Raw genomic sequence first — 12,158 nt, 5'->3', positions numbered from 1 at the left:
TAAATATGCAGTAAGAGCCCATCGGCGCACATGCCTCACTGCAAAAGATCAGAAGGAAAATCCCATATGCATGCAAAATAATTTACTGCTCGGTACAAACATTTAACAAGGGGCATCTGACTATTTTCTGGGCCTTTTGCTCCAGAAACATCATTCAAAAGTAAGTACCAACATATAATACTTGCAATGCCTTTGTTTATGAGCAGTTTCCTCAAATGAAAGCTGCCACAGAAAATACAGTAGGCTCAGCATCCTTAACAACAGGAGAACTGGTCCTGCGGACAGTTCGCTCGGCCTGCCACCCGCCATGCTCCTCGGTCACCGCCAGTGCTGGAGCGCAGTCCCCTCCCCTGTTAATTACCAAGTTCCAGTTTCAGAGAACAATGAACTTTATTACTTTGCTTTTCATCTTAAAAAAAATAAAAGTTGCAGAAGCAGAACTTTAGAAAAGGAAGAAGACACAGTTTGATGGAAATTAACAGCCAGAGTCTAACTTTAATGAGAGGCTGACCAATTAACAGCTGTACACTAGACAGAGAGCAGTCCCATCTTTTTTTTTTTTTCTTGCTTCAGATCAAGAAAGAGCCAATATGTGTGGATGCACTACACAGAGATAAAGGGCTTCGCACATACGGGCACTCACAGTGACTTCTGTCCAGACAGACAAGAGGTCATCCACCCTCGTGTGCAGGTTGAAGCAGGGATTGCCATCACAGATCCTCTCCCCTTTCAACACTCTCTCCTGTGAAAGCAGGAACACACACACACACGTACACACACAGCTGGAAATCACTGGGGCTAATTCGGAAGACAAGCAACAGAGAATAAGATTTTTGTAGTTGTTTTTTTTTTTTGGGGGGGGTGTTGTCTGTTTGTTTGTTTTTGCAAAAGTACTATGCAATATGAAGGAGCAAACACCAATCTCACCCATTTCCTGGAATGCCTGACATTCACATTACATTTATGAACTCATTCCTCCAAACAACTTCTCCAGTTAACATACAGCCATCTGGGGCCTTTTTATCCATCCATTCATTCAGTGTTCAGACCTACTGAACAGTGAAAAAAATAGAAAACAGAAACTGTGTCCTTATGGGCTCTATATCCTCTTGGATATAAATTTTAAAAATTTTATGTTTCATGGACTTTTCAAAGTGGTATAGTATAGACATCTTAATTCATTTAGCATAAATTATCTTTTCAAGTAAATTGAGTTAATAAAATACTAGAACTGAAAAAGACATTTATTTTACATTATCAGATGTCTCAAATATCAAACAGTCCGAGAGATGAACTATATTGTTTTATTATTAGATGCATTTTTAAAAGGAAAAGAGAAGACATGAGAAAAGAACTAGGTTATGGGAGTTTTACAAAAGAATGTGCAACTGTGTGAAAAAGTCTTCTAGCTCAAGGAAGTGATCTCCAGGAGGGCAAAGGCTTCTCTTTGCTAACTGGATATACCTGGTGTCTAGAGCTAGGTCCAACATATAAGACGCTCTCAAGCTCTAAGTAAGCATGTGTATAGTGAATGAAGGAAGAAGAGAGGGATGGAGGGATGGAGGGATGGAGGGAGTGAGGAAGGGAGGAAGGAGGGAGGGAAGGAGAGAAGGAGAGAAGTAAGAAAGGAGGGAAGGAAGGAAGGAAAGAAGAAAGGAGGGAAAGAGGGAGGGAGGGAGAGAATGATGTGGGTGAGTGAGTAGGTGGATAGGTGAGCAGGTAGGCAGCTCTCCTAGAACTACCCCCACGTCCGACTTCTGTACCAAGAAAAGATCAAGATTGATTGATTCTATAGAAGGCACGGACCACAAAAAAAATGTTCTCTCCCACGCTTCTCTCGTAGGTTACACAGAAATCAGAGGATGCAGTGCCCTGGGCAGCAGGATCCAGAGGCCAACAAGCTGACCCACCACAGGGCCGCTAACCCACAGTCACTTAGGGCTGCTTCCCAGTCAGTTCGCTCCCCAACACACGTCTTCTATGTCAAATAGAAAACTGCGGACAGCATAAAATAGAATTTTATAAATTGTCATCATAGTCCAGAGACAAAATTTCAGCTGACTTATTCTATCACAAAACAGAAATCAGCTGGTTGACACTGCCTCTCCATGAAATCAAAACTCAGAAAATCTTCAGCCAGTAAAAAACTCCAATATCATTTTCCTATATTTCTTTTTTTTTTTTTTTTTTTTACAAACAGAGAGAGTCAGAGAGAGGGATAGATAGGGACAGACAGACAGGAATGGAGAGATGAGAAGTATCAATCATTAGTTTTTCATTGCAACACCTTAGTTGTTCACTGATTGCTTTCTCACATGTGCCTTGACCGTGGGGCTACAGCAGACTGAGTAACTCCTTGCTCGAGCCAGCGACCTTGGGTCCAAGCTGGTGAGCTTTGCTCAAACCAGATGAGCCCGCGCTCTGGGTCCTCGGCATCCCAGTCCCACGCTCTATCTACTGTGCCACCACCTGGTCAGGCCCTATATTTCTTATTAGTCAAAACATTCTGAAAAAGAACTTCCCTCCATCAGTGTGCTACCCATTCCTGCCACGCGCCAGCAGTAGCTTGCCTCTCCTATTCCCCAGAAATGGAATATTAAGACACCAGCACCATTTAAACTTAAATCATTTGCATTAGGATTCCATCACTACACAGACTCAGATATGCTCCATGTTCCAAATCCAATTCAACAAACGTTGTTTACTGTGTCCAAGGGAAAAAAAAAAACCCATAGACTTAGCGTCTGAATAAAACAACTTCAATTCACTTACACTTGTATGAGTAGCTCACTGGTTTTAAGGACAAGTCTCTCCAGTTACAGAGGCTGCACAGGAGCCACCTGCCCCCGCCCTCCTAGCCCGGAGCCAAGCCACAGTCAGAGACACCCGTGCAGGGCAATGAAAATGCAAAAGCAAGTCAGACACCGGAGTAACCAAAGGACATGTTTTCCGTATAAAGAGATGCTATGTATTAAAAAGTGAGAAGGGCCCTGGCCGGTTGGCTCAGCGGTAGAGCTTCGGCCTGGCGCGCGGGGGACCCAGGTTCGATTCCCGGCCAGGGCACATAGGAGAAGCGCCCATTTGCTTCTCCACCCCCACCCCCTCCTTCCTCTCTGTTTCTCTCTTCCCCTCCTGCAGCCAAGGCTCCATTGGAGCAAAGATGGCCCGGGCGCTGGGGATGGCTCCTTGGCCTCTGCCCCAGGTGCTAGAGTGGCTCTGGTCGCGGCAGAGCGACGCCCCGGAGGGGCAGAGCATCGCCCCCTGGTGGGCAGAGCGTCGCCCCTGGTGGGCGTGCCGGGTGGATCCCAGTCGGGCGCTGCGGGAGTCTGTCTGACTGTCTCTCCCCGTTTCCTGCTTCAGAAAAATACAAAAAAAAAAAAAAAAAAGTGAGAAGATTAACCAGTGCTGGACGGATGCAAACAAGAGCCCGGGCAGGGCTGCAAGCACCACTCCGCAGCTCACTCTGAACCGACACACACAGAGTCAGCTCTCCCCTCTGTCGCGCCATCTGTCAGTCACTTGAGAGCTTGATGCTGCGGTCCAAACTCTCTGTGATCTATTTTGAAGCAGAGCTTAAGCAGTTATCTGGGAGTCAGATAACATATCTTTGAGTTTTTTAAAAATTATTTCTAAAACCCTAGAACAGAGAAACCAAAATGTGTCCAGAAACCAAAAATGTCCATAAAGTATGGTGTAGGGGGAGAGAGCTGTGGACAAAGAATTTGGGGATCCCCCATTATGACAAACTCCTTGGCAATAAAACATTTATTGGAGCCAGGCCAAAAGGTACGTGAGAAGAGTATTTAGTAGTCACTTTATAAACCGCTTCAATCGCAAGCAGTCGGTGCAATATTGAAACCATGCAGAAGGGGAAGCAATGGTACATACAGCCTCCGGAATGCATGGACCAGCGGCAGGCTGGATTTATCACAACATTCAGTTCTAAGTCCCCGGAGAGAGATCGCAAGATCGAGATCGTGGTTTAATGCAAATTCACCAGGATGGAAAACACATTGGGGCAGCACTCTAAGAGTCTATAGAAAGATAAAGAAAAAGGAGAAGAGGTGTTAACGTAGACTCCGAGGAGCTGGCACTGCTTGTCCAGAGACCAGGGCGGGGACTTTGATACAACAGAATTCTAACCACGAAACAGAAGTGGCCCCAGGGTTTAAGTCCCAGAGGCTTTAATACAGGGACTGGTCATTCAGTGGAAGGAAGACAGGGAAAGCCATCTGGACGGTGAGGCCACCCACACAGTGACAACAGCAGGAAACCAGCATCACCCTTAGACAGAAGGGAAAACGAACTGGGAAGTGTTTTTGAGGCCAAGGCTGTGTCACCAGGCAGAACTGCTCAAGGGATGGGCCATGCAGATACAGCACAGTCCTGCGGGGAAAAGGTCTGGCTTCTCCCCAGCCCCCCACAGTGAGTCCCACGGGAGCCAGGGAAGGGCAGCACCCTGGGGCCAGTCCCTACGATAGAGCGCAGAGCAGGAGAAATGCTCCACCTGAACCCACTGCTATGCCTTTCCTCAGTTCTTCGCATTCCAAACTCAGACTTTCAGGTGCAGACACTTCACCTGGGAAGCTCACTAAAATGCAGATGTGATGCAGGTGTCTGCAGGGGTCTCAGAGGTCCCATCCCTAACCAGTTCCCAGAGGAGGCTGGTGCTTCTGGCCCAAGCATCAGATTTCAAACAGCAAAGATCTAACTGACCTAAATGAGTGACAGGACCACATTAAAAGAAACTCTGCCACGCGCTTTCCAGGAATAAAAATACACAGGCATGTGTAAGCTGCCCCCGTAGGAATGAGAAATAAGATGGAACGGATAGGTAGGAGCATTACTATGGCAAGGCCGCTGCCTGCACCACACTCCCTGCTACTCTTCCCCTGGGTCATTAGGTTTGGGTTGTTAGCAGCTGAAATGTGTACCCCTAAAATTCATATGTTGAAGTCCTACCCCCAGTACGTCAGAATGTGACTGTACTTGGAGAGAGGGCCTTTGCATAGGTAATGAAGTTAAAATGAAGCCCTTTGAACCCTAATCCAATCTGACTGGTGTCCTCAGAAGAAGAGTAGGGCACGCAGAGGCCAGCCAGGGGCACAGCAGGGACACAGAGAGGAGGTCATGTACGGACACAGAGAGAAGTGCCCGTCCACAAGCCAAGGAGAGAATCCTCAGGAGAAACTAACCCTGCAGACACCTTCATCTTGATGTCTAGCCTCCAGGGCTATGAGCAAATACAGTTCTGCTGTTTAAACCAGCCAGTCTGGGGTGCTTCCCTGCGCCAGCCCTGGCAAATAAAGTGAAGGTTTTGATTTTGTGTCTTGATTCTACTTTCATCCAGCAAATTCTCACCGCACGCCTGTGTGGCAAGAAGCGGAGTTCTGGGAGCAGCACACAGAGTGACAGCAGTCCTTGCCAGGTCCTGCTCCTGTTCAGAGGGAAACAGCAAGACCGCCAAACTCACAGGATGATGACTACTGAGACAGAAGTCAAACCAAATGCTGTCAAAGCCAAAGGAAAACAAATCATCCTCCCTGGGAAGTGGGAAAGAGGAGGTCAGAGTCGATTCTGTCGGGCACAGGGACAGGAAGTATCTCAGATGATAGAGGAATACAGGCAAAACCCAGAGACACCAAAATCCCAATCTTCATGCAGGGATCTGCTAGACGGGCAAGGCAGGGTGAGGGTGCGGGGGTGCTGGGGAGTGGAGATGCTGGGGAGTGGGGGTGCTGAGGAGTGGCGGTGCGGGGGTGCTGGGGAGTGGAGATGCTGGAAAGTGGGGGTGCTGAGGAGTGGCGGTGCGGGGGTGCTGGGGAGTGGAGATGCTGGAAAGTGGGGGTGCTGAGGAGTGGCGGTGCGGGGGTGCTGGGCAGTGGAGATGCTGGAAAGTGGGGGTGCTGAGGAGTGGCGGTGCAGGGGTGCTGGGGAGTGGAGATGCTGGGGTGCGGGGGTGCTGAGGAGTGGCGGTGCGGGCGTGCTGGAGAGTGGAGATGCTGGGGTGCGGGGGTGCTGGGGTGCTGGGGAGTGGGGGTGCTGGAGTGTGAGGGTGCTGGGGAGTAGGGGTGCTGGGGAGTAGGGGTGCGGGGGTGCTGGGGAGTGGGGGTACTGGGGAGTAGGGGTGCTGGGGAGTAGGGGTATGGGGGTGCTGGGGAGTGGGGGTACTGGGAAGTAGAGGTGCTGGGGAGTGGGGGTGCTTGGGACTGGGGGTACTAGAGTGTAAGGGTGCTGGGGAGTGGGGGTGCTGGGGTGTGGGGGTGCTGGAGTGTGAGGGTGCTGGGGAGTGGGGATGCTGGGGAGTGGGGGTGCTGGGGTGTGGGGGTGCTGGGGAGTGGAGGTGCTGGAGTGTGAGGGTGCTGGAGAGTGGGGGTGCTGGGGTGTGGGGGTGCTGGTGCAGAAAAAAACAGTGTGATAGGCCCTGTGAAACTGAGAAGGGGATCAGTGCCAGTGGGGGGCCAGGCAAAAAAGTTTAGACTTTAATATCTAGAAAATGAAGATGAATGAAAAAAAGTGAGGTAGATTAAGGGGCAAGGGAGTCCATTGCAGAGGATAATAAAGCTCTCATTATCTAACTGCCTCCTGGAGGTAAACACACTTTCCACTGTCATTAGTTAAAATAACTCCAGGCACTTGACCTCTTGCCCTGTTAACTGGGATATAAGAAGAGGTGTCCATCACCCTGATTCCCAAGCTGGGAACCAGGCGGGTGACAGTTATGGATTAGTCATGGCCCAACCCAGGGAGTCAGAAAGAGAGCCGCAGCCCAAGATCCAGGTTTGCAGAACAAAGCCTGACACGGAAGGCATGGCCTGGTGCCCTGCCCGCGAGACCAGCCCGGGCCGCTGTCGGAGCACGTGTCCACCCAGCAGCCCTGCACTCTCTCCAGCGCCACTCAGCATTACCCTGCACTTCACTCACCACAGCAAGCAACACCGGAGATCAGAATTAAAAGAAGGGAACAGTTACTCCTTGACTTTGGAGCATCCAAGAGCTCAGGATCTGGTGACTTCCTGGGAAATGACGGGACTTTCAAAAGTAATTCTGACTTAAGGTATCTGTGCCTTACACACCAACCTGAGACTCCTACCCCACAGGAGCTGGGCTCCCACTTGTTCCTGAAGCAGCCGCTCAGGATGGATGCTGACAAACTCACCTCGGATCTCCCAAAGGAAACAGGAAATACAAGCACAGCACAGACAGCTTAACAGTGACAGAGTGTCACTCTCCCTTCGAGCAACACCTAAGAGTCTCCTCTGCACGACTTGTTAATAAAATTGGGCGGTAATATAAGTGAATACTGAATGTAAACTGTAATAGAAAAATTTTTAAATAAAAATGTTAGATCATAAAAAAATAACAAAGTTGGGCAAGAAAAGGCAGCAAGGCAGGTTCTCACTATGGCAAACGCTTACAAGGACCCTTGTGTCTCCCTTCACTCCCCGGGACATTTTACACTCTCCCGGATTCTTCCCAGAGGTCTCTCCTGCGATGTTCCAACTTGGGGCTGGGAGGGGTAATAATTAACAATCTGGAAGAGTGAACAGCGGGTCCTGATGAGAAACTAATCCTGGAAATGTACTGTTTCACTGGGCCTTTCTCCACAAAATGGGCAAATTAAGTAGAAGAGCAAGTTCTCAGAACTGAAAAGATTCGTATTTAAATATGGGCACGTATAGAGCAAAGCACTGGTTTCAAAATAAGCTTATATATTTCCACCCCTGCCATAGCCTTACTATATGCTTCTTTCCCCCTTGACTTTCAGCCCAGCCAAGTGATTTGCAATGGGATGCTAGCAGACTGGGTCTAAGCAGCAGAAGCTTGTGATATGCTTGCACGATGAGGCCTGCCTGCTTGTGCCTTGGCCAGGACCAAGGGAAGAGCATTCTCTGGACAACCAGCTGGTGAGAGGACGAGATGCGCAGCCAACCTGGAACCCGCCGCAGCCTGGGCCCAAGCCCAGCCAAACCTACTCAGCCGGCCAATCCCCAGCCAATCTGCACACACTTGAGAAAATAATGTTGTTTTAAGCCACTGGGTTGGAGTGAGTTCTCTGCATTATTGGAACAATAGCTGACTGAAGGGTCAGATGGCAGAAACACAGGAAAGGATTGCACAAACCACACAGATACAAAATCATCCAGTAACAATCTCTTTCCCCATCAACTTCCAAAGAATGTTTCCAAAAACATGTGAGTAGCCCTCAGTGCCTGTCTCCCAACAAGAGATGAAGGCAGCCCTTACTGAATGAACGTGAGCCAAAAACAACTGCGGCTTGAAGCACAGGCACCAACAGAAGAATCCGAAATGGGCTTGCAGGGTCAAAAAAAGAGAATGACTTGAAATATCATTAGCCTTTCTCATAACCTTTCACTGCTAGCACATATCACATTTATTTCTTTCTTGTCTGAAATGTTAAAAAAAAAAAATAAGATTTATAAAAAACAGAATTGGAATTGGGAAAGATGTTAGTTTCAGGGCCCAGATTTATGTTATAAAAAAAGCGAAAGGAGAAGTTGAGGATCACCATAGTGACTCTCAGTGTGGATGTCTCTGCAGGGACGTCACCGAGTCCCCACTGCAGGGACAGGAGAGGCACCACAGCGGAGGGGACAAAGCTGAAGTCACTCGGTCACTGCAGCGCTGCCCCTGTGCTGACAGGCATTATGGACACTGATGACTTTTCAAATAGCTCACTATCTGATTTCTCTTTTCCTTAAATGAAGCAGATTTAAGCCCTCTCGCTTTAGCAAATTTACTGAGGAAAGCACACATTGTGCCGTGAAAGTTAAGCAGCCTGACTTCCTAAGCCTGGGGCTGTGGCAGCACTCTGTTCAGCTGGTGCAACGTGGGAGATGAAAAGCAGTCCCATCTTTGGGGGCGCTTATTCCACACCTGACACACCCAATGATCCCAAGATGCAACTCCGGTCTTTGCTCAGTTTCCTGCACAAAAATCTCTCAACAAAGGAAACGCTGAGGAAGTATGTCAAAATAAGAAGTTATCATCATGATCAGGAGAGAAAAGAAAGTCGAGGACCATCACAATACACCCCCACTGAGAACTGCAGTCCAACCTCTAACTTCATGGGAAACAGTCTTTTTAACCCCGGCGCAGGCTGGGCTGCCGAAAGAGTACAAGGAGAACTTGACGTAACACAATGCTGACCCCTCCCTCCACGGCCAAGTGGTCAGACACAGGACTGAACAGCTAAGCCAGGCCTTCAAAAGTTCCCCCATGAAATGGTAACTCAGTGCCCACTTCCATAGGGAGGGGATTCAAGTTAGGGCTTCTGCCCAGGTGTGCAGCTAAACCTCACCTGTCCAACTTCACCACCATTAGAGGGAAATTTTAATCCTTTCACCTCAACAAGCCTCAGAAATAAGCCTAGAATTCAACAGCCCCTGGATCATAGCCTCTCATGCATAAAGTCACAGAGACTCAGTCAAAGCAGAAAATTCCATTCTGAGCCTCAAACCCGGCATTACTGACCTTCATGAGTCAGGTTTTTATTAACTCAGCAAAAAACGGGAACATAAAGCAACAGGCACTCTTGAGAGACAGAGTATGAAAACTGGTGTCCTTCCACAACGACTCCTACTAAATGCAGACCATCACTGTCTAGCCCTTGAGCTGTATAGGGAAAAACGTCCAATAAATCACCAGTTTAGAAATTTCTTAAATTTAGCCATGCTACGGACACATATTCCACAATATTGCCATGAAGTATTTTTTTTTCCATTTAACATATAACTTTACACTGAGTTTAACAAAAGCAGAAAGAATAAGTAAATTCTGTTGAATATTAAATGGACTTTAATATGTGCTAAGTCAAAAATGGAAAAACTCCAAAAAGAAAAGACAAACACCTAAGGAATCTACCTCACCTCAGTGTGTTAACACACACACCGCTTTTCCACTGCCTCAAATTCACACCAGAACCCCAGTCCCCCAGGGGTCGCTCGCTAGTTCCACAATCTTACCTTACGCAAAGCACACAAGAGCCGTGTTGGAAGGTAAAAGGATTACCTATTTAAACCAGCATAGTAAAATTAAGACACCTTTTTACAGTCCTTACTTTCAAAATATTTTGTGTTTCATTCCACTTATTTGTCCATTCCTTGGTCAATTCTTGAACCTAAAAGGAAAAAACATACATTGAGATTGCTCCATAAAACAATTATTGTGATTTTCTTCTAGAAAGTTTCCAACTCTTAAAGCTTTATGGAAGAAGGTACTACAATTTTTTAAATTAGATAGCAATTTCTATCCCCGAAAGAACTGTCTCCAAATAGAAATCAAACAGCTGATCTCCTCCTGCCACCTACATTATGGCAAAGGAAAGAACAGAAAAAATCTGTCAAGTCGCCGAGAGTTTTACAAGTCTTCTTCATGGTGTACTTAAAGAAAAGCCACTTTCTTGGATTGTAACCAAAATTACAAGTTCAAGTATGACAATGTTCCATTAAGTGGGTTAATTTTTCCTGATTAATACGTTAGGTCCTAAGGAATAATAATTTACTTTTTTTTCTCATTACATGTGTGATTAAATCACCTAGGATGTTATAGTTTTCTTTCAGGAGATAGTCTGCTTTTGTAGCTAATTATAGGGTTCATAAATTTCATTCTAGCTCTAAAGGGGAGCTCTCTGACTCTCTTAATAAAAGCAAAATCCTTTGATAAAAATCCACTTCTTTCCAGTCTGCTGAACTCGGGAGAGAAGACATCCCCAGCTGATGCACAGAGAACACGACTGGAAGTTGCTTCTCAAAGGTAATGAAAATACTCTGCTAGTTCCATAAAACTTTTTAAATAATCCTCGTAATTCCTTAAGCGGTGAAAAGTGATTCCTGAAGAAGGGGTAAAAAACAAACAAACAAACAAACAAAATGAATGGACAATGTGTTCTATGAAAAGGAGTACAGCTCTGGCCGGATAGGAGTGACTTCCGAGAGAGGGTGGAGGGAGCACATGCTTTCAAAGCCTTCCCCTCTACACCAGCAGTCCTGACCTCCCCACTCCCAGCAGCAGCACTGCCCGGCCGGCTGACACCTCCTGGTCCTCCCTCTGGCCAGCTGTCGTATTTAACCAGGCCAAAATGAATGTATGGAATACATTTGCTCATACTCCCACTGCTCTACACACACTGAATATCAAATGTAGTAACTGGAAAGGGCATTCGTGTCTGCAACTGACAAGAAAAACAAAGTGTTTGAACTGTTCTAACCCAGAGGAAGACCAAAACCTATCTCCCCCAGCTTACACTGAACTGGTTGTTCCTTTTATACCTCGATTGACCTCTAACAGGGCGGTCTGATTTCTAAGTAAAAATAATGTCTCTTACACTAGTGACGTCAAAATCTCTCATCTTCTTGGCAAAAGAAAAAGAAAGAAAAATGACCAAAGTTCTCTAACTTTGATTTTGATTGTTTTTAATGGTTTGGTAAGTAACTGTCCTGCTCTGTCTGGAACAGGTAAGATACTTGAGTGTATGCTGACCCCACAGACTATAAGAACAGCAATAAAAGGCACATGGCTCTCAGAACTTTTGTTTTGGAAAACCTTTCAGAGAGAGAATATTCCTATGCCTTCCCTCCCAACAGAAAGGGAGAGATTAGTATGTTAACAGTTACTGGCGATTTATACAAGAAACACAAAGTATTCAACAATAAATGCTTCTGTATTTCACCAATATATATGTTCTTCCTGTAGAAATGTAAGCCAATTGATCCTTTTCCAATTCAACCAAATAATTCCAGCTTTAAACAAATTTTAGTATGCCTTGGGTTGATTTTCCTATTAAATTTAAAGCAAGTAATTTTAAATTGTACAACGAAGAAAAATACAAACATCTGATATAACCTCTAACAATGTGATCAGGTAATAAAGATTTATAGCCAGCAGATGGCAAACAATTTATAAGGTCAGCAAAAAATAGGTGACAATTTCAAAAACGTTACAAACAGGATAGGCAGTAATTTCTGTCACAGCATGTATAATGCATTCAAATTAAAATGTTTATGGGTTTCCATTAACTTGCTAGGTATTCCTGAAAACTATTATTAAGAAACAATTTAAGATTATATCCAGACATTTCAAAGCATTCAAAATTAGAAGCTGAAGTACTGAGTACAAAATTTCATGAGAAAAACAGG

General features: G+C 46.1%; 1 protein-coding gene across 4 annotated transcripts in view; it reads right to left on the bottom strand.

The window, feature by feature from the left end:
• The window catches only part of KIF16B (kinesin family member 16B), a 366,353-nt gene that overhangs the window by 268,132 nt on the left and 86,063 nt on the right, over positions 1 to 12,158 (bottom strand). For all 4 annotated transcript variants that reach the window (XM_066234513.1, XM_066234514.1, XM_066234515.1 and 1 more), the window contains exon 13: positions 10,082 to 10,141. In XM_066234513.1, coding sequence (XP_066090610.1) covers positions 10,082 to 10,141 — 60 coding nt within the window. The remainder of the gene's footprint in view (positions 1 to 10,081; positions 10,142 to 12,158) is intronic.

This window comes from Saccopteryx bilineata, chromosome 6, assembly GCF_036850765.1.
Source record: "Saccopteryx bilineata isolate mSacBil1 chromosome 6, mSacBil1_pri_phased_curated, whole genome shotgun sequence".
Taxonomy (NCBI): Eukaryota; Metazoa; Chordata; class Mammalia; order Chiroptera; family Emballonuridae; genus Saccopteryx; species Saccopteryx bilineata.
Note: the sequence above shows the minus strand (reverse complement) of the source record. Positions and strands in the feature narration are given on the sequence as shown.